Source organism: Rhea pennata, chromosome 13, assembly GCF_028389875.1.
Source record: "Rhea pennata isolate bPtePen1 chromosome 13, bPtePen1.pri, whole genome shotgun sequence".
NCBI lineage: Eukaryota > Metazoa > Chordata > Aves > Rheiformes > Rheidae > Rhea > Rhea pennata.
Window position 1 is genome coordinate 337098 of NC_084675.1, and position 23204 is coordinate 360301.

General features: G+C 43.0%; 2 protein-coding genes across 7 annotated transcripts in view; one reads left to right on the forward strand and one right to left on the reverse strand.

Annotated features, from left to right (window-relative positions):
* RANBP10 (RAN binding protein 10) overlaps positions 1–7254 on the reverse strand; it is a 77089-nt gene extending 69835 nt beyond the window's left edge. For 5 of the 6 annotated variants that reach the window (XM_062586222.1, XM_062586221.1, XM_062586220.1 and 2 more), the window contains exons 1-2: positions 7039–7254; positions 5968–6079 (exon numbers count right to left, since the gene is read on the reverse strand). In XM_062586222.1, coding sequence (XP_062442206.1) covers positions 5968–6079; positions 7039–7243 — 317 coding nt within the window. In that variant the 5' untranslated portion in view covers positions 7244–7254. Of the gene's footprint in view, positions 1–5967; positions 6080–6786; positions 6830–7038 lie in introns of those variants that run through there. The other variant, XM_062586223.1, reaches the window with a different exon arrangement.
* Positions 7255–13407: 6153 nt separating this feature from the next.
* The window catches only part of TSNAXIP1 (translin associated factor X interacting protein 1), a 38684-nt gene continuing 28887 nt past the window's right edge, over positions 13408–23204 (forward strand). The window contains exons 1-5 of the mRNA XM_062586832.1: positions 13408–13428; positions 13511–13614; positions 15104–15227; positions 19468–19561; positions 22435–22631. Of these exons, the coding sequence (XP_062442816.1) occupies positions 13408–13428; positions 13511–13614; positions 15104–15227; positions 19468–19561; positions 22435–22631 (540 nt within the window). The remainder of the gene's footprint in view (positions 13429–13510; positions 13615–15103; positions 15228–19467; positions 19562–22434; positions 22632–23204) is intronic.

Genomic DNA, 23204 nt, shown 5'->3' on the forward strand with positions numbered 1-23204 from the left:
CAGGAAGTGTGGTTTAGATGAGTGGACAGTGAGGTGGACTGAGAACGGGCTGAAAGGCAGAGCTCAGAGGGTTGTCATCAGTGGCACAGAGTCTAGCTAGAGGCCTGTGGCTAGTGGAGTTCTCCAGGGCTCAGTACTGGGTCCTATCCTGATCAACTTAATCATCAATGACCTGCTCAAAGGGGCAGAGTGCCCCCTCAGCAAGTTTGCTGATGATATCAAGCTGGGAGGAGTGGCTGACACACCTGAAGGCTGTGCTGTCATCTGGAGAGACCCGGACAGGCTGGAGGGTTGGGTGGAGAAGAATTTCCTGAGGTTCAACAAGGGCAAGTACAGAATCCTGCACCTAGGGAGGAATAACTCCATGCACCAGTATGGGCTGGGGGCTGACCTTCTGGAGAGCAGCTCTGCAGACAAAGACCTGGGAGTGCTGGTAGATGACAAGTTAACCATGAGCCAGCAATGCGCCCTTGTAGTCAGGAAGGCCAATGGTCTACTGGGGTGCATTAGGAAGAGGGTTGCCAGCAGGTCGAGGGAGGTGATCCTGCCTCTCTACTCAGCCCTGGTGAGGCCTCAAGTACCGTGTCCCATTCTGGGCTCCCTAGTACAAGAAAGACATGGGGCTGCTGGAGAGAGTCCAGTGTAGGGCTACAAAGATGATTAGAGGACTGGAGCATCCACCCTATGAGGAACGCCTGTGAGAGCTGGGCCTCTTTAGCCTGGAGAAGAGAAAACTGAGGGGGGGTCTTACTAATGTCTTCCAACATCTTAAGGGATATTGGAAAGAGGGTGGGGCCAGACTTTTTCAGTTGTCCCATGCAAAAGGACAGGAGGCAATAGGCACATAATGAACCACACGAAGTTCCGCCTGAATATGAGGAGGAATTTCTTTCCTGTGCAAGTGACAGAGCACTGAAACAAGTTGCCCAGAGAGGTTGTGGAGTCTCCTTCTCTGGAGATACTCAAAACCCGTCAGGATGTGATCCTGTCTAACACACTCTAGGTGACCGTGCTTGAGCCAGGGGGTTGGACTAGAGGATCTCCAGAGGTCCCTTCTAACCTCACCCATTCTGTGATTCTGTTCCTGTTTACAAAGTGGAGATTATCTAATTGGGAAATAGAAGCTTTAAGATGAACTGACAAGTTAACAGGAAACACAAACAGAAACACAGATTTTATGTGTGTGCGCGCGCGTGCGTGCGCATACATATATAGTGGATAAAAGCCCAGTGTGTGTGTGTGTGTGTGTGTATATATATATATATATGTATTTTTTTTTTTAATTTGAGGTTGAACAGTTAAACACTACTATGATAAAAGCATGAGTTATTTGTGGCAGCTCAGGAACATGAAGAGTCATGTACACTTCTGCCAGTCTGTTCATCAGAGCAATGCTGGAATCAAGCCATTCACAGAACCACATAAAGGTTTAGGCTGAAAGAAACCTCAAGAGCTCACTTACTTCAGCCTTCTGCACAAGGGTTACTTTGGAAGTTGTATCAGGCAGCTTGGGTTCTTGTCCAGACAAATTTGAAGATGGTGATGCCCCCACGGCCTTGCTGGGCCACCTAATCCAGTGTTTAACAATTTTTACACAGAAAATAGTTTCCTTATACCAGGCTGGCATTTCCTTTGCCGTAACGTGTAACCATTGTCTCTTGTCCTTTTGTTCTAACTGACAATACTCAGGAGAGACACACAGTGGCACAGGAAATTAATTCCCCAGCAAGTCTTAAGAGTGTACTTCAACAGTTTGAACTGAACTAAATGAGAGCTACTGCAATCTTATTCACTCATCTCCCAGCTCAGCCTCTTGCTTTACTGACTCTCCTTCAACCTCAGTCAGGCAATTCTGGGAGCAGAGTCCTGAAAAGCAGTCTTCATTTAAAAAGAAAAGAGAGAGAGAGAAAAAAAAAGAAAAAAAGCATTTACTGACATAGTGACATCAATAGATTAATTCTTTAAACATTCTCATTGTTTTGATGTGGCCAGTTTTCAGCCAGTTATCTCCTTGAACCAGCTCACTACAGGACTGGATAATAACAGATTGCCAGTGTGAGGAAAGGTGTGGAAACACAAGGCAAAAGGCAAATCCTAAATTGTTGCAGAACTGCTCCCTGTTGTGTTTCTGGCAGACAAGGAGGTAAAAAGAAGGCTGTGGTATTAGCTGAAGGGACTGTAAACTAAATTCTGTTCTGATAACAGGGACCATCTCCCCAAAATAGTAAGATCAGCAGATCAATCTACTGTCAGATCTGATGTGTTATGTGAAGGACATAAGCCTCCTTTTCAATGGTAGTCTAGCAGCTGCTCCCTCCTAGGAAAAAAGAGAAAGCAGATAAACATGACCTCTTATCAATATAGAATAAAACCACCATAATGAGAAATGACTAGTGTTCAGCTAGAAACAAGTCTCAATCATCTTTTTTTAAAATAGCGGTTATATCTCAGCGCACAAACAGTGGAAGATCCAAAGCTAAGAAAAGCTGATAAAGGTTTCTAAAGTGCACGAACGAATTCCTAGACGATGCTCTTTGCATATTGTACTTTGAAATATCAGCCAGAGAAATAAGCTAGTTTTTACCAGTGTCCAGGCAGAAAAGCCTAGAAACATTAAATAGCAAGTTGTCATAAACTATTTAATTTGCCTCCAGGACAAGTGCACCTTTACAGACCAGGTGCTTTACAAAGCTGAGCAGAAAGACAATGCAAAAGTGGAAGCTGTTCTGCCAGCTATGGGTGCAGTGAGATAGTGATCTTAAGCAACCTGTGCCCACGCTGCTGCAGTCCATCTCTCTTCACTTCCGTTGGCACTGGGGTTTGTGAAACTGAACAGAGAACTAATTTGTTTGAATATTCTTATTTTTTCGATAGCTAGGATGCAATGGGGGTTGGGAAGAAAGAAAGGAGTAAGCAAACAAGCAGCAAATGCAAGAGGAGTGGAACACAGCATACTGGCTTTAAATCACCTTAAATCCCTGGAAATGACATGTATGAGAGATCAAAGATGATACTGATAGCTTTGTAACATTTCTATACCACAGTGACACCATCAATCCAGAACTGCCAGTGTCTGATAGCCAATTCAAGAGCTCTCTCTTATCAGATCATGTCCTATAAAGGCAACATCTTTTGTCAGGCTGCAAAATTAATCACGTAAGCTTCAGAATGGTATTCTTACATCCCTACTAAAAGCCACTTAGAGCTTCTATCCCATTTCTTACCTCCAATATTAGTTTGTGTGGTATGTCAGCAGCTGTCAGCACATAACTTAGGTATACAGTGCTAGATTATAACAGATTCATTAGCAAAGAAATATATCCGTCTTGCATGCTGAGTAAAATCAATCAGAACTCCTTATGGCATATTTTCTGAAATTCATTTCACCAAAGTATTTTTCAGGTAAGTCTTGTTTTGAAAGTTGACCACTCACATTTTACATCTAAGTTTGAAAAACTGTCACCAAATCCAGAAGCACAGTGAACAGAATCACATGATCCTTACCTCACTACTCCACACAGCACAAATAAAATGACAAGCTACAACAGGAACTTTATACCTAAAGTACCCACCCTGAAAACGAGCTCACAAAAATTTCTCTTCCCCTCCCTCTGCTAACAGGCTTACAGAACTTCCTAGGGACATGCTTAACCACATTGGGCACTTGAAAAACCCCTTCCATTCCCTCCAATCCCTTCTTCAAATTCTGGTATTTTATTTCTTTAAACTGAAGCCACCATGGTGTAACAAACACTGAAGAGCTTCACAACAAGCAAGATGTCTCCGTCCCAGTGCACGATTACAACTTATTAAACCCCAAAAGGGCAGACTGAAAAAAAAAGAAAAAAAAAAGAAAAAAAAAGAAAAAAAAGAAAAAAAAAGAAAAATAATCAAACTATTAAAGATGAGACCATATAAAAGTACATTCTAAGTGCAGTCAGGCACTCTGTCCTGTAAGGCCTTACCTTGTGGCCAGTATAAGGCCACAATCACAGAGCCCAAGTACTGCAATGCCAAAGACAAAAATTTGAGCTCTCTCCTTTTATTTCTCTGTTTCTCTCTACCAGTAAAAGAAATCAGATACAAGAATAGTTGAGATAGAGGAGCTCTCCAAAGGTTTGCCACTGCACTAATTCTTAAAATGCCACTAGATCATAGCTACCAAGTTTTCATGTTTATATTACCATAACGTTAATACACATGGTTCTATATCTTCCAAAGTAACCCCGGAAAGCAATTGTAATTACAGAATACACTGATCTTGGGAGATGAGCAAATTCCATTATCTCCCTGTAATATTGATCTAGACCACAGCAAGGATTCAGTGCTGCTTAGTGACCTTTTCTAATGTGATTTCTTTGGAGAACTATCTTGAAGTGCACTGTAAATGATTTTAGTTTCAGCAGTTATATAAATCAATCAAGCGCAGGGTTTCAAAACAGACAAATAGTTAATCACAAAGTCAGTGAACATGAAAGAATACAGGTAAGTCTTCTCTTTGCATTTTTAAATCATTCAGCCCAGCATCCACCTCTGGACAGATGAAAGTTTATGCCCAGTAAGTATTACAAACACAATACAACACAATTCAAGACCTTTAGCAAGTCCCTTCTCAAATGGCCATTCTCAATTTAATGATGCCAAGAAATTTCAGTAATAAGAAAGTACATCTATAATCTGTTTTCTACTGGGAATTCTTGCTGTCCTTTCCACAGGCCCCTAAACTGCCCAGAGTTCAACCTGTTTCCTTAGAGGACTGGATTAGTGAATTATACTCAGTACCTTCTCTTATGCTGCTTTCCATTCTGTGTGGTTCGATCTGTGACACAGCTGATTGGTATCTTTTTTATGGTTAAAAATTTATCTACACAAGCAGCAGAAGCCCAAATCTTGTTGGTAATACCCCTTTATTATTTTTCTAAGTTTCCTAGCCTCCTGAGTAGCATATAAGGAACTTCACCTACATCCCAACCTAGTTATATTTTGGAATAGAATGTCTAATACAGTTACTGCAAGACTGGATGAGGTCCAAAGTTCACTGCCAGTACAGTTCAATGGAGTAGTAGAGTTCATCTTAATAGAGTAAGGCTGTTCCCATGCTGCTTCTAGTGCTACTAACAGGATTTGCTGCTTTTGCAGTTCTTCCAGCTGCTACTGCTCTCAGTAGTATAGACTGATATGGCAAATTTAGTTTCAAAGTCTGCCTAAAATATTAAACACTGCCACAAAAACAATGACTGGGTTTGGAAAAATATTCTCATATCTAGCATTCTGTTACCAGTACAATCTCCCAAGCTTGCACAGTTACCTGCCGTAATACTTTGTGGTGCCATTTACCCTTAGAAAATGACTCCAAATTCAGGCCCTGGACGAGAGATAACAGAAGTTTCAACCTGTATTTACAAATACCTCGTATCTCTTTCTTTAAATACCTCCTCCATTCTCTCGTCTACATAAATGCTAAATCCAACATTCACATTTCAATAGAAATGCGCCCATGAAAATAGTTTGGGTTACAATGTATACATCTCACACTGCAGGAGAAAATAAAAGAACATCAATTTCTCCATCTGCCACAAATTTATCTGGGCTAGGTTCCTAAGTCAGCTCTGTGCACCATAATACTTTCTTTTTAGTTCCAGCAATCTGAGTGACTACATGTAGTTAGCAAGGAAAAAACTACTGTAACTCAGATTGCACTGGAGACTCAAAATTTCTTAAATTGTTGTAATTGTCCACTCAAACAGCACAAAAAGAAACTCCATAACTGCCTCAAATTCCAATGCATTCTACCACCTTCGTATCTATTAACCAAAAGAATCTCCCAGTGATGTACCTGCCTGTTATAATCAACACCCATATGACCTCCAACCCTTCCAGAAAGCAGGTCAGAGCACAGCAGAGTTGCTAAACACACATCCCTAAATGTGATGTGTATTTCAAATCAAATTGGAGTAACATACTTACCCATCTCTACCTTTACTGACGATCTTCACTTCAAAGTAATAAATGCCACAAGCTGCAGGTATGGGGTGCGTAGCCCTGACTGAGGCAGCATCCTTGTGATTTTTACCATGACCTAGAAGAGAATAGAAATTTAAATACTTACAAGATTTGAAGTCTTTTATGTTTTGTTCTAAAACACCACTATCTGAATGAAGCAAGAATCAGTATCTGCATATATTCAAAAGTTAAAAACTGTTTTTTTCAGAGAAATAAAATATACAATCCTGCACTGTGATTATATACAATTCCTACACTGTAAACACTACAGTTTTTCCTTTGTTTCCACTCAAAAGGTACTGAGATATTACCTCACCCCCTTCCCACATATGTAGTTTAAAAACCAAAGTACACAAACAAAAAACAAGCAGATTATGCAAGATCAGAATTACATCAGTAGCAGGAAAAGGTATAATCAGTTTTCTGAGGCGGATTGGGAGAACAGCCTCCAATAGCAAGACAGAAAAACATCAATGTGATTCCCCAAGTCTGAGAAGTCTAAAAATGTCTGCTCAGTATAAATTCATGTAGTTACACGATGTGGCCACCACATCCGACTCCTCTGCCAGATTTTAAGCAGGATGACAAAGTAAATAGAAGATCCAGCTACACAGATGGGCCCATGCCCCGTCTAGTGACACTACAAAGTGACACTACTATATATGGCACAACATACAGTCAGCAGGAAAGCCCTCAGCACAAGGGCGCATCAGCCTCCCTGCCCCCAGAAAAGAGCCGAACCAGGGTCAAACCCGGCCACAGCACCACCGCCGAGCTGCTCACCCCGTGGCCGCGGCAGAAGCCTCAGAGCCCCTTCGCCCTGCTTCGCTCCCCGGCCCTGCCCAGAACTGCGAGCAACCAGAGTCGTGACCACGGGCAGTCAGAGCCGTGGCCGCGGCCGCCCTGCCGGCCCACGGGACGCCGGAACTGTTGGCCCAGCCTGCCGCCCCGCTGCCCCGACGGAGCGGCCAGGGCCGAGGGCGGCGGCGGGGCCGCACTCCAGGCCAAACCCGGCCCGCCGCCCCAGCCCGGCACCTTTGTAGTGGACGCGCAGGTTGCCCTGTGAGAGGCCGATGTAGTTGTACTTGTCCTTGGGGCTCCAGGACCGCGGCAGCGGCGTCTCCTCCTGGTTAACGGCAGGGTAGAGGCGGCGGAGACGCTGGCTTAGCTCCTGCTCCTCGGGCAGGCACGACAACGCCGAGTCCCCCCCATGCAGGCTCCCCGCGCCCGCATCCGCCATCTTGGATTCGCTTTGTGTCACCGGGCGGGGAGCGAGGCCCGGCTGCGGCCGCCAGCCAATAGTGTGAGAGAGCGGCCACAATGGAGCCGCGCTGCCCGACGGGAAGTGGAGTCCATCCCTCTCTCTCCTGGCTCCCCTCACTGCTCGCTGGAACTACAAGTCCTGAAGGCCCCGCGTCCCAGGCCCCGCTATTTCTCTCCGCGCGCTGCAGCATGGGAAAAGAGTCCTATTTTGCCGGGTGTGCGTTAACGTTGCAATATCCAGGCTTTTCGCTCCCAGAACGCCCTGCGGTGGGGCGGCTGCGAGGAGGAGTCGCGCGCCTACAGGCGTCCCGCGGTCGCCTCCGCGCACGGGCTAGTAGCAGCTGTCCCCACCCCCCCAAAAAAGGGCGGTAGCGCCGTTATGACGGCCTCGTGCTGCACTCGACTTCTCCGCAAAGCCTAGTTCTCTTTGAGCTCTGGCCCGGACCGCGCTGGGACTGCTGCGGCTCGCGGGCGCACAAGCGCGTCAGGCGTTGCTGGGGCAGCTATGGCGGCGCGCGGAGGCGTCCTGAGGGGGCCGGGCGCGTCTCCATGGCGACTCGTGTAAACAGTGCACCCGGTGCAAGCTATGGCGGGGTGCTGCGCTCCACCGGGCGGGTAAGGGCCGTGCAGGGCCGAGCGGGTGGTCAGACTGGCAGGGTAGCAGATGCCGGCGTGTGCCCTCTCCTCGGCGAGAGCCGAGCAGAGCCCTTCTCCTTCCCCGGGACCGTAGTACCTCCCTTCCCCGTCACGCGTGGAGGCGCAGAGTCCGGAGCAGCGCGCGGTGCTTACAGGGGCGGCTTCCACACTACTGTGCCTGGGTAAAGTGAGCGTGAAGTTAGCCTATAGGCGAGATGAATTCATTTGCCCATGCTAACTATTCAGCAAGTATAAGTGAACAGTGCAGAAGACTTGCAAAAATTGCTCTTAGGACTTAAGGATATAGCAAGGACTACACAGACAATAAAAGAAGGAACTTCTTGAGTGACTATTTTAGTATTTACTTTGCAAGCATTGCTGTTCATAGTTAACTAAAAAATTCAATTGTTTTGGAAAATAATGCCCTCCCTCCCAGTTGTTTTCCATCCTGTGCCATCTAGTGAGTGCCACTGCTTTATCTGAACATCTGCCTCTACTGTTAATAACTTGTTCCAGTTTGGTTTGATATTTGAGAATAGCTGTGGAAGCCAAGAGGTCTAATTTGTTTTTGTTTTTTGAAAGATTATGCTGCTCCTCAAGCACGTGATTCTTTGTCCTTCAGACTACCCTTTGAGTACCTTCTGAGAGTGCCTAGGAGCAGCCAGAGCAGCACTGCTCCAGAAGGGAGGGTGAGCCACCCAAGGTGGCTACAGCACAGGCAGGTCCCACACCAACCAGGCTGGGGCCCCACAGCACCCAAAGTAATGTGCTGACAGCAGGATCCTTGTGTAGTCCCAGGTGAAGCAAAGTGATGAATCAGGTACAAGGTCCAGCCAGCAAGTCCAGTCAAGAGCAGCAGGAGAGTAGGTCAGAGATCAGCTAGAGATGAGGTTATAGCATAGGTCCAAGGTACATCCAGCAGACAGGGCTGAAGACAAGCACAACTATAGCACAGTACAAGTGAGGACTGAAGGTCCAGGCCTGAGCTTAAATGGAGCTCCTGGACCAACAGGCAGAAGATGTGTGAGTGGTGGTCCTCGGGGAGGCTGGTCAGAGTAATTCAGGCCTGTTGGTCCTGTTGGTATACTGTATGCCCTGATGGCAGCCTGGGTAGACTCAAAAGGAAAATTCTGAACTGTTCTTCACCAAGCCTACTTTTCTCTGTATGTCCTGAGCCTCCTCCTGGCAGAGGGAAGTGAAGGCTTATTTTGTACCCACAGATAGATCTTTGGATCTCAGATTCAGATAATGCAGGTAATCCAAGAGCATGCTATTTCTGCCTTTTCCATTTAAGGGCTCCACTGTGAACAGTAATATGGGAAGTACGTCTTACCCGATCAGCAAGTTTTTCTTGCTTTAATTTTAATAACTTTTGCAATGCTGAAAAACGCTTCAGTTCCAAATCCAAACTATCTGTACCACAGTCCAAGTAACAATCAGTGTCACTCATGGGAGAAGTCCTAGACCCTTCTCTTTTTCACTTTGTTAAGGTAGACTTCTTAAAAATATTCATAGCACCTGAGAACAGGCATCTTTCCATATCCAAACATGGGTATGTTAGGATATGCGTGGATAGGCTGAGGACCATATTTTTGTCAGGAAAGTAAAAACCTGTCACATTCTTGGCTGGTAGCACACCGCCTGCTCTCCTGACTGATGTGGCTGTTTGGACTGCCATTGTCTTAAGATCCCATCCTGTAAGAGAAAAGCAAGCAGATGCTCTCAGGTGGTTAGTGCACTCAGCTCTTCCAGAAGTAAATAGAAGAGGAGTGTCCTCAGTATTTTGAGTGTAAAACTGTTAGTGAGTTTTGCTGCAGATATAATACCATTGCAATTCCAGATAGCTAGAAATATATTTTTTAAATGTATGAAAAGTGCACTTCAGATTCTAAAACATGAGTTTTTACATGCTTAATGGTCTGTTATATATTGGAGATTTTTGAAAGATCATGCAATTCTGTAAACTATTGGCCACTTCATACTCATCCTGCTCTTTGGCCCAGAGCGTCTCTGGATATTGTTTGTAATGGAGTCTGGTTTTCCCAGGCATGGCTCATAGTTGTTTCTGCTTTCCAGTGCTTCCTTACAGCACAGAACATGAGCTTCCACTACTACTTTATGCTTGTGGAGTTGTGCCATGAAAGTGTATTGGACCAGGTAGACTACTCTCATAAGAATGAAGTGTGCTTTCTATGTTTTGTTGTGTTTCATTATCACTAAGTATCGAAAAGATGAACTTGGATTAGTTTTGTGCTGGGTTGATGACCTAAACCAGCTTATTAAGAGGTCCTGTGAGCACTGGCACAAGATACACTGCAGGAGAATACATGTAGAAGGAGGAGACGGGATAGGAGAGCAGGACTTTTCAAGAGCAGTAAGCTGTTAAGATCAGTTTGCCGTGTCTCATCCAAAGGCTATGGTTCCTTGGGCAACTAAGTTGACGTGACTGCGCACTCCTCTTTCCATTGCTAATTACAGAATCCTTCCCCTCTTTCATCGACTTGTGATCCTTCAGTCCTTCCGTAAGCCACCTCCACTGGTGGCTGAACTTGCATGTTATGTCTTAAGCCATTTTAACTTTGTAACTGCTGAAAGTGATTCAGATTATTTTATCTTTTGATGAGCATAGAAAAACAACTCAGAGCAGTTTTCAGCATGTACTACAGCTAACATTACATAGACATTAGGAGCCTGTTGTGATGCAGAGAGGAGTAGGACTTCCTCTTGCAGCAGTGTCAGGCTGTTATGCTGGCTTAACATATTTCACAGAGCTACAACTTGGGACTGCCATTTTATGAACTAGGATGAGTGATCCAACAGCTCACCAGATATGTTTTCCCACCCTGACTCTGTGTTGGCACTTGTTAGACTCCTTTGAAAGCTAGTTCAGCTCACCCTACACACACCTCCCTCCAAAAGCAGATAGCTGGTGAGTTAGATCTGCTGATGCTCTAGCACCCAACTCATATGCAAGCATGAAACCATACTAGCAGTTGAAGCCAATTCTTGGGATATCTATCAATGTCTGATCATGCTATGCCAATGTACAATAAAGTCACTTTGCAGATTTATTGTGATCTCTGGATATTGCATTGCTTTACCATACCATGGCAACCCTAATTTTCCCCCAAAATACACATACAGTCATATGTTTACTTCCTTAAAGCCCTATACTCCCATACATACCAGTTTCTAATCTAGGAAAGAGAGTTCCAGGTTATATCTGTTGGCTGCACGTGTTCTATATTTTGCTAGTTCCTCTGGTTGTGGTCCATCTGTCCTGTGGCACTACTGCCACCTCAGAGAGATAGTTTTGCAGGCACTTTAGGGACTCCAAATCCCAATTCTTAACTCATGGGCCACAGTCCAGCTCTGTTTCTAACCTAAACTCTTCAGAAAATCAATTCATTCAGGCTTGCCCAGCTGCAGAGAGCAGCTTGGCAGTGGATTCAGCAAATGGTTACTTTTATTGGGATAGTGAGAAAAGTACCAAACATTGCGCCAGCTTATCAAATAGCAAACACTGGAGTTCAGCTCTATACAGCCTGATCCAAATAATCTAAACCATAGATCTTTCTTATCCAGTCAGTCTCTCCATATATGTTATCCTGTTGGCTATTTTCATCTGTCAGACACTTCATAACTGGCTGTTTATTTTAGATGTATATTAAGCAGATTCTCAATCTTCAGACATGAGTAGAACTATGTATTTAGTTAATTCTATATATATTGAAACGTGTCTTTCTTGCCATTGCACAGGACCTCTCTTGTATCTTCCTCTGAGACTCCAAATTGCCAAACTCATATCAACAGACTGAAATACACCCTTTCCAAGAAACAGAAGACTCCGGTGAGTTGAAGTATTCCAATGAAACATCCAGATTTTAGCTAACTTAGTGAACGTTGGTATCTTGCTGAAAGCTCAGGGACCATCTCAAATTATTAGGAAGTCATTTTAATCTTTTTTAATGAAAAGAGACAAAAGCTGATTGTTGCTGCAAACTCTTGTGTTTCATATCCAGATGTCACTTTTGTGAACTAATTACAGAATTTTTAAGTGTAGAGGATAGAGGAAAGGCATATAAACATTGTTCCTGGCTGCAACTTCTTGAGTGGACATACATGCCAAATACTAAAGCCAGAATTTGACACATATATCTAAAAAGCAGACCTGAAACTACATATTATTTAATCATAGGCCAGGCACTTCCTACAGAACATCTGCTCCCTAGTATGTATCAGTCTTAGTAAATAAAGTAAACTAGTATGCTGGAAAAAACTATATCCAAGTTACGACAAATCAAATTCCAGGAGCACATATACCAATAACTTAGTAAGAGGAGAAGGGCTGTAAAAGTCATTTATTTATTTATTTATTTATTTATTTATTTATTATTAACATTTTGGTTGTATTCCAGTAATATGCCACTTCTGTAACGAGCTCTATGTGCTACATTAGTACAAGAAATTGAAGAATTGTTTTGTCTCTAGAACTAGGACATTCTCTAAGCTGTTTCCTCGTTGTACAAAAGATTTTCAAGTCTTAATAAACTGGAATCCAACTCTTTCTCCAATATAATCTCCCAGCTTCTTACTACTATTAGGCCATTTGAACTACTGAGTTTTAACATTTAAATATTTCAAAGCTTGACAAGGGTGAAAGCTGGGTTTTGAAAGCCAGACATCTGGAGTCAAACACACCGTATTTAATTTTTTGTAAAGTTCACATTTAACAAGAAGCAATTTGTATTCGATAATCCCGTATTGATTGTATAGTTGTAATAAAGAAGATAAAGTAAAGGATCCGGCATCTCTAACTTATTCCCCCATCAAATATACCAAATTTCCAAAGAGGAAATTAATTAACAGACTCAAAGTTAACAACAGGATTCTGCTTTCAGAAAAATTTATAATTTTTGAAAGAAAATTAATTCATCTATCATTTTCTTTTTACTGCTCATCAGAGCTTATCTCCATTACACTTATGCAGTTCAGATGTTTTGTGTAGGTTCACCAACCTGGGTTTAAAACTATGTAAGTTAACACAGCCAAAAGTGTCCCCACTGTGGGATAGCCTGTGGACACATAACCCAGAGCAAAAATACCCAGTGGAAACAAGACCTAAGTCAAACTTCCTATTTCAGTTTTCATATAAATTAAAACAAGCTGCTGTTATGTTGATGTGATGCTTTACTTTTCAATGGTCCCAGTACAGACTAAGGAACTATTCTTAATCCAAAGATGTGAACACTTTCTTGCAATCATGTAGTTTAGGCAGTATGAACAATAGCTATTAGGGGATTGTTTAAAGGTGTACCCAATTAATGAATTATACTAGTCTGCAAAGATTATTTCTTCAAAGGACAAAAAAGCTCAGACAGTTTTTATGTGTGGTCAGTCCTGGCTGAGAGGAGTTTCAAGGTATGACCCTTTTCATTGTGTTTCACTGTAAGCTTAGAAAGTTGTATTAATTCAGCATTGTGAGGCATCACCGGGGCTATTTCCATGTTGTTTGGGTTCTTTGTTGTGAGTCTGTAGAATTCTTAGGACCTAATCCATCTTTAGATACAGCGAACAGACTCTTTCCTTTTTTTATCAACCCTTCCAGCTTTCTGCTAGAGGCCATTGGTCCACATGGCCTGCATTTGCATCAGGGCAGACTGTGCTACCGAATCATAAGCCCTGCTGTGTCCCAAAGGAGAGAAAGTCCAGGTAACCACAGCCTGTACTAACAGTTAAGTTACCAGGATAACTGGAAGCAGTTTTTGAAAAACAAGAATTATAGAGCAGAATCTCTTCCAGTATGGTTAGTGAGAATACTGATATTGGATTGTCTCTTCAGCCTAACAGATAAGACATTGTTGGTTCTGACTAGCAGTTCTACAGGATACATCAAATATATGTAATAGTGAGTTGCGTTTACTAAAAATGTTACCATAAAATACTATTTTTTGATGATTCATTGACATACATTATGTATGACCTTGTCAGGGCCCTGAGTGTGCCGACAGGCTCAGGGAGCTCTTCTCCCATGCTAGGCTGCCTATGCTCAAGACCAGTTCTGATATGGCCCAACTGTGTAATCTGGGATCAGGCACTGTAAAGAGTTGTGCAAGAAACCTTATTGGGTCCTCCTCTTCATTCAGGCTGAATAAATGAATGAGTTATGTTGCTGCCATGCCTGTGCCCACCTTGTACCTTGCTTATCCTGGCCTCCTGACTAGATGTTCCAGCTTGGCCTCAGACCTTCCTCATCACTACAGACTTGCCTGATGATCACTGGAATAAGGGTGACCCTGGCTACCATTAGGGACCTACTCTATTCTTGTTGGGGTCCTTTGGGATTGTACCCTATAGGGACATTACTGCCCTTACTTGCCTTGTTGTCATCCTGGGGTCCTAGCTCCCCTTTCCTTGTGGCTGGCACAGGCTGCTTCTGCTGCTCTCCAACAACTAGCTCAAAAAAGAACCAAGGCTGAGGGCCTGAGCTTAAATGCAGCCCCCAAACAAAGGGGTGGAAGTCCACAGTGAGCTTTTCACATCACTGTGTCACACCTTAGCTGTTTCCCAGCAGCCTGATTTCAGGTTACAGCTGCACCATCACAGACCTAGCCTTGAACCCAGGCACCCAAATGCCCAGGGGAAGAGATCACAGAGCCTGTTGGTACACTCACAGCCATGACAGACCTGCAGGAAACAGAGTTGTGGATGATGCGATAATAAGGATACTTCAGGCTTTTTAGTTTTAATTCTATATAGTTTTAATGTATTAAGTATTTATGATAAGATCCAACTAAGGGACACTTGGTCTAGAACCTCAGGAGATAGAATATACTATCAGTGCTCCTTACAAGTAACAAATGTTCTCTTTGACTTATTTGAAATAATGCAATCAGCATTTATCTTTTTCTAATATAGAACCCACTCACCTGACTTTCTATAGCAAAAAGTATTGGGGGAATGCATACTGTTCTTAAACTGAAGAATAATAATAGCGGGATGTCTAGAATAGCCCCTATACCATCAAGAGATTTCAATCCTCCATTGTATACTTTATGATTTTCTATTGCATGAGAGAAATATTTGTTATTGTTTTTAAAGAGTCCACTCTGAAGTAATAGGCAGTAGGGAGAGAACCAACATCCTTGAGTTAATTGATTGTAAGTCTATACTTGTGTCCCTTCTTTTTCTCTCTTTACAGCAATAAACAGAATCTTCTTACCATTCCAAAGCCACGATACTTGGAGCAACTGGAGTCTTACTTAAGAAAAGAGCTGCAATCTCTTGACCTGACTAAAAAGAATTCACAGGAACTGAAGTTACAGGTCTGATACAAAGTTCTGTTGACTTGAAAATACCTGCTAAGATGGATTTCGTATTTTAGTTGATCATTCAAAAGAAAAAGTAGATGAGAAGTATAGACTCCCATAGGTAGTACTGGACAAGAAATGTTTTGCACATGGCTTTAGAGAACTTGCACAGAGAAGAAGTTATTTCTGTGTTGGGTTGTATTTATTGCGTGTTTTCTATAGCCATTTCCTTCTTCAAACCATCAAAGCCAAAGTTTTCAAAACGACATAGTAACCTAGAATTGATTTGAAACAGAATTCACTCACTAAACTCTTGAGGATTCCTACTGAAATCCATACAGCAGCAATTGTGTATGTTCTTAGATTTTGGCTGCAAAATATCCCTTACTTTTGAAATCAGGTTTCACACAGAATCACAGAATCACAAAATGGTTTAGGTTAGAAGGGACTTCTGGAGATCATCTTGTCCAACGCCCCTGTCAAGCAGGGTCACCTAGAGCATGTTAGACAGGATCACATCCAAGCAGATTTTGAATATCTCCAGAGAAGGAGACTCCACAACCTCTCTGGGTAACCTCTTCCACTGCTCTGTCACTCTCACAGTAAAGAAGTTCTTCCTTATATATACATATATATATACAGTAAAGAAATTCCTCCTCATTTTCAGGCAGAACTTCCTGTGGTTCAGTTTGTGCCCTTTGCCTCTTGTCCTGTCACATGACACTACTGAAAAGAGTTTAGCCCCATCCCCTTGACACCTTCCCTTCAGGTACTTACACACATCGATAAGATCCCCACTCAGGCTTCTCTTCCCCAGGCTAAAGACTCCCAGCTTTCACAGCCTTTCCTCTTAAGAGAGATGCTCCAGCCCTCTAATCATCTTTGTAGCCCTACACTGGACTCTCTCCAGTAGCTCCATGTCTCTCTTGTACTGAGGAGCCCAGAACTGGACACAGTACTCGAGATGAGGCCTCATCAGGGCTGAGCAGAGGGGCAGGATCACCTCCCTCGACCTGCTGGCAACCCTCTTGCTAATGCACCCCAGGAGACCATTGGCCTTCCTGGCCACAAGGGCACATTGCTGGCTCGTGGTTAACTTGTCATCCACCAGAACTCCCAGGTCTTTGTCTGCAGAGCTGCTCTCCAGCAGGTCAGCCCCCAGCCTGTACTGGTGCCTAGGGTTATTCCTCCCTAGGTGCAGGATTCTGCACTTGCCCTTGTTGAAGCTCAGGAAATTCCTCTCCACCCAACTCTCCAGCCTGTCCGGGTCTCTCCAGATGACAGCACAGCCCTCAGGTGTATCAGCAGCTGCTCCCAGTTTGGTGTTGTCAGCAAACTTGCTGAGGAAGCACTCTGTCCCTTCTTGTAGGTCGTTGAACAAGACTCACGCCAATACTGAGCCCTGGGGAACTCCACTAGCCACAGGCCTCCAGCTAGACTCTGTGCCACTGATGACAACCCTCTGAGCTCTGCCTTTCAGCCCGTTCTCAGTCCACCTCACTCTTCACTCATCTAACCCATACTTCCTGAGCTTACCTAGGAAGATGTTATGGGAGACAGTGTTGAAAGCCTTGCTGAAGTCAAGGTACACAACATCCGCTGCTCTTCCATCATCTACACAGCCAGTTATGCTATCATAGAAAGCTATCAGGTTGGTTAAGCAGGATTTCCCCTTGGTGAATCCATGCTGACTACTCCTGATCACCTTCTTTTCCTCCATATGCTTACACATGACATCCAGAATGAGCTGTTCCCTTGCCTTTGCAGGAATGGAGGTGAGGCTGACTGGCCTGTAGTTGCCTGGGTCTTCCTTCTTGCCCTTTTTGAAGACTGGAGTGACACTGCCTTTCTTCCAGTCCTCAGGCACCTCTCCAGTTCTCCATGACCTTTCAAAGATGATGGAGAGCAGCCTAGCAATAACATCCACCAGTTCCCTCAGTACTCGCGGGTGCATCTGATCAGGGCATCAGGGCCCATGGATTTGTGGATGTCAAGCTTGCCCAGAAGATCTCTAATCCTATCCTCCTCAACCAAAGGAAAGTCTTCCTTTCTCCTGACTTTCTCCATTACATCCATGCTCTGGGATTCTTGAGGGCTGACCCTTAGCAGTGAAGTCTGAAGCAAAGAAGGCATTCAATAATTCTGCCTTCTCTGTATCCTTTGTCACCAGGGCCCCCACCCTACACAGTAGTGGGCCCACATTTTCCCCAGTTGTCTTCTTGCTACTGATGTATTTGAAGAGTCTCATCTTGTTGTCCTTGACATCCCTTGTCAGATTTATTTCTAAATGGGCCTTAGCCTTCCTCATCACATCCCTGCAGTCTGGTCACATACTTATATTCCTCCCAAGTAGCCTGTCCCCTCTCCCACATTCTGTTTACTTTCCTCTTCTGTTGGAGTTTGGCCAGGAGCTCCTTGTTTATCCTTGCAGGTCTCCTGCCCCCTTTACTGGACTTCTTTCTTCTTGGGATGCACCACTCTTGAGCTTGGAGGAATTGATGCTTGAATACTAGTCAACTATTAGTTTCTGTGTGTGACAAGGAGGGGCTTTCTAATCTAGCTCTTGCCTAAGCCTAGTCAGTATTCTCAGAATTAGCAGTTTCTCTAGGGTCTGATCCTGGGGGCTAGTTCTGAGCACTTGAGAACACATGCACTGGAGGTTCTGAAAACCACCACTTTAACTCAAAACAGAGAGCAGAAGTGTGTACTCCTGTTTTTGTAATATATTGCTATTAGAGCATTTACCTATGGTGTGGAAGCTCGGATTCAGTTTCCCTCTGAATGTATGAATTCAAAACTCTCATGACCAGAGAAATCCTGTAGTGAGGAGGAGGGAAAATGGTGGATGGAAGAGAACGGAGGGAAATGAGGAGAGTGACTAACAGCAAGAGAACACAGAGGTTTCATAAATGTTTTTATGTTTTTAAATATTTTTTGATTACGTGACCTGTTTAACTGTATTTAACTAATCACTTAGTTACCGAGAACACTGTTATTGCTAATGAAGTCTTTGCATGGCCCAGATACATACAAGATGATCGTTTGGCTGTCATCTCTGAACACGCTTTACCCTGCTGAGAAGGATAGACTAAAGGAATTACAAAACAGTTTAGGCTGGAAGAGCTCTTTAGAGATCATCTAATCCAACTCCTCTGCTCGAGTAGGATCACTCAGAGCACATTGCCCAGGACCTGTCCAGATGGCTTTTGAATATCTCCAAGGATGGAGACTCCACAGCCTCTCTGGACAACCTGTTCCAGTGCTCTGTCACCCTCACAATAAAAATAGTTTTTCCTTAGATTCAGATAAAACTTCCTATTTTTCAGCTTGTGCCTATTACCTCTGGGCACCACTGAAAAGAATCTTGCCCCATCGTCTTTACATCCTCCCTTCAGATATTTGCACACATTGATAAGATACTCTCTTGTTTTTTTCTTCTCCAGGCTATCTCAGCAATCTGAGTCTTTCCTTATATGAGAGATGCTCTAGTCAGTTAATCATCTTAGTAGCCCTTCACTGGACTCAATCCAGTAACTCCAATCTCTCTTATACTGGGGAGCCCAGAACTGGACACAGGACTCCAGATATGGCCTCACCAGGGTTGAGTAGAGGGGAAGGATCATCTCCCTTGACCTGCTGGCAGTACTATTTCTAATGCAGCCCAGAATACCATTGGCCTTTTTTTGCCACAAGGGTGTATTACTGGCTTATGGTCAAGTTGTTGTCCATCAGTACCCCCAAGTCCTTCTCTGCAGAGCGGCTTTCCAGCAGGTCATCCCCCAGCCTATACTGGTGCATCCACACAGAAAGGGAAAGAATACCTCTGCCCCATAGAGCTTGCCATTTAACTAGACAAAATAGGAAACAGAAGCAATGTGATCTCATTGCACATTTTTAAAATCATCCATCTTGCAACTTGAGCTCTTGTCAACTCCATTTGAACACAATCATTTTTATCTGTAGAGCTATGCCCTGACAGACTTGATTAAAGCTTTTCTTAGGCACCACAGCATGATGGACAGCAAACAGGAAGATTTTGGTAGGCTAATCAACAGTGGAGATATAACTCCGCTGTCACATGACATATTTAGGATCTTGGCCAGAAGATGGAGAGACATAAATACAATGTGATAGCCGTATTTTTATTTATCCTCACTGTCATTAGACCATTTGTGATGGACAAAACAGCTATCCCCAAATTCTGAAAAATGTGTCACTGAATGTTTTTTTTCAAGCTTTCACTTTCTTCTCTTAGCCCTACAGAGAGATCTTTGAATTCTTCATAGACAACTTCAAGACCTACAAGCCCTTGCTGTCAGCTATAAAGAATGAATATGAAGTTACTTTGGGTAAGCCCCGGGGCCCTGATCCATGGGGAAAAAAATACTGTGATAGAAAAGTGTTCTTACACAACTGATGAATTTTACTGAACAAATACAAGATGAATAGTCTAAATAGATGTCAATAAGCAGATTGAGTAAACTGAATGTTCTAGATACCTTTGTATCTAGCATGAACTTATAAGTCTGTCTTTCTGATCCACTGGCTTCATTTCCCTCATACCTGAGCTGAAGTCTTTTTCATCTTCAGCACATACACAGTTCAGGCAAGAGCAGTGTCTCAAGGTTTGTCTGGGACAATCATGTTTATAGTGGCAGCTGTCACACTAATATATTTGGATGCACTTGCATTACTAACTTTAAGCTTGAATTACTCCTGAAGCAAGACAGGGCAGAACTGAACTGGCTGTTCCCAAGCCATTCTTAGTGTGCTTTAAACTTTGCCTAGCATTTAGATGCCACAGTGATACCAATACTTTGTAAACAATCATAGCTGGGTAGAAATAGACTGTAACCAGCAGTTCATTTCACTGTGCAGCTGCCAAATGTCAATAGATTTCTGTTGGGACAGTGGCTTAAAGGATACATATTGTTTCTCCAATCTTGGATTCCCTGAACTAGCTAATCATAGTCCCTCGTTGTGGACAAAAGTCTTTCTTTGAACAGCATGCTTCTACCTGGGTCAATGAGTCAATTTTAATCATTACATAAAAACATCTTTTAAATCCATTTCCTCTTAGAACTCTTTTGTAGACATTTCTTCACTTTAAGTTTCAGAACAACTACTGATTTCTATGCTATAGCCTGGCCTACATTGTACTGCTTTCTAAAGTATTTACCTTGTAAATATTCACTCCTCCATATTGCTTGGATAGTGACCAACTGGCCATTATCTTTCTAGTCTAAGTGATTTAGCAGCTGTGTCTCATTCAGTCTTTTATGTTGCAGTCATATATTCTGTCCTAGCTTAATCTATATGCAGTTGAAGGTAAGCACCTTCCCTCTGCACTCACTGGCAGAGGGAATTCTCCCCGTAAATCTACTGGCATAACTGCATGTTCCGAATTAGTTCAGAACAATCTATTTTAGAAAAACTATTATTAAAAGTTGACCTAAAACTGTACTGTTTAATCTGTGTATTTAGCTGCACTTGATCATTTTGGCAGAACAAAGTCTGGAGTAGCTAGCATAAACCCTGTTGAGCATGCAGACAAGATGGGAACAGTGATGTGCAGTCAGCACTGGCTGCTTACAACTGTTTGTCTTCTGCCAGAACTATATATATGACTGCAAGCACTGCTCTTCTGGTTAGCAAGCTTGTGCTGGGTCAGCACTGGGGCTTTATGACATTGTTTCTGAAGTAAATCCATGTGAACATGAAGATATTGCACAGAATTTGGAAAACAGCACTGTGGAAAGGAGAGCCATCCAATCCCTACAGCTGTTAAGTTGATCTGAGATGCAGGTTGTGTTGCTGGAAGCTCCTTTAAGACAAAGCTCAGGATAGAGCTTCACTTCGCAGTGATGTTATCCACAAATGAGTACATTTCTTGAATAAAATACTCAGGTTGCTATGTCCTGTGTTGCTATGTGGGGCTTCACATTCTCTCTTTTGTTGTGCTAATACTTCCAAGTATATCCAGCAATTCTGTATATGCAATGAGCTGCAGCACAGCCTGAATTATTTCCAAGTGGGAGAATGGCTGTCCTGGTGTGGCGAGAGTTATGAGAGGTCATCAGAGAGCCAGTATTCTCAAATGGTGCTGACCAGTGTCCACACTACAAAGTAATCACTTTGGCAGTCAGCTAGTCGTGCTCAGTCTATAATGCTCAGTCTATAACTTCTCACACTAGACAGATGCAATTAAAAACAGTATTACACTTGTGGTCAGGATTCAGTCGTGGAAACATTGAGGTTACACCTCAAACAAATTTGCTGAACTTTTAACACGGTGTTCTAGGCCTGCACTGAGCAACCAAATAGCAGAGTGGCAGAATCCATATGACTTGCTGTCCCACTGCAAGTATCACAATGAAAGAGTTTTGCAAAACCTTTGGTACAGTTACAACGTAGGAAGGAAATTCACCTCCAAGTATAATGAGAATAGTAGTTCCTGTTCTTATATCACGGTATGGATTTTAAGTTTTGAAGTCCAAAATCCATTGCATAATGTTTGTACGTAAATACTAATACCAAGATCTATTGAGAAGGAAAAAACCCTAAACCAGATTATACAGCATCTGCTAGCATTTCCATCCTTCTGCTCAGAAGAGGGAATAGATGCATTATTCAGCAATTAAAATTCTTGATGTAGCCCTATTTGAATCACACCATTTTCTATCTTTGATCATTTTATTTTCTTGGTAGAACTCTATCTAGTCATATAAACAAGCCTCCACACCAGTGAAATAATATCCAATGAAATGTTACCATGCAACCACAGCTATGATTCTGGACCCCAGTCCAGTACAGTCAGCCTCCTCACATAACTATCTTTAAGAGAAACTTTAAGTCAAAGGGGAAATAGCTGAGAGTGAAAAGCACAAATTACATTAGAGAAAGTGAAGAAGAGCACTTGAGTTCTTTACTAGCTGCATTGAAGAGAAAAGCAAGAAGAGGATAAATAGCAAGAGCTAAGATCAAAAGTCATTACATAATAATCGTTTGTACACATTCGTAAACAGGGCTGTATAAACAACCAAATATAATCCCTACAGATACAGCTCTCACTCCTTAGGCACTCACCAGGACAAGTAGTAAAAGCTCCATACTCACTCCTACTTCCAAATGACACTTCTTTGGGGCTGAACATCCAACAGCTCTGCTGAAAAAAATTCAGGCTTGATCATTGATTTTAAGAACCTACCTCTGCTTTCTTTAGCCCATCAGAAGGAGGTGATCCGTGCCCTAGAGCCTCTGAAGGCTATGGTCACAACTGTATCTGAGGAGTACACCCAGCAGATACTGGCACTGCAGGAAAAGGAGAGGATTGAAATAAATATATTAAAGCAAGAGAAGCAACATTTGTTAAAGTTCATTGACAACATGAAGGAAGAGAAGAGTTCTCTTGAGATTCAGGTAAATTGGACTATGATGCGTCAAACATTTCCTGATTTCAGTTCAATGCATTTTACACATCTGATTTCTCAGTTCCTGGTCTTTCATCTTCTGGTGCCAGCAGAAGTTTTGGAGCAGGCACTGAACATCTGGCATGGTAGGCCTGGTGCGGTATTGATGCTGGATCTCGGTCTGCCCTAGAGAATATCCCATTCCTTCAGGATAGTCTATAGGGCTGTTGTCAGAATTCTTCACTTGCGTCTGTTGTCCCATCCAATTCTTGCAGTATCGCATTTAAAGTGGAGAGGAAAGAAATATCTTTCTAGTACTAATGCTGGATTTTTTTAATAGCTGATGCCTTAAGTTGCTGACAGCAGAATTTCAATAATTGCTGAGGGAGATAATACATTAGCAGAAGGTCAATGAGCCAGTCTCCGAGAACTACAATTGACTATATGGCCCCACAGTTATCACAGCAGGAGTTCTTACTGTCGCTCTGCTCACTCCTTTGCTTTTAAGTTCTTACCTAAAAATGAATGTATTCTTACACAACATTGTACCCTTACAAATCTTTAAGTTTTATCGTTCACTTTA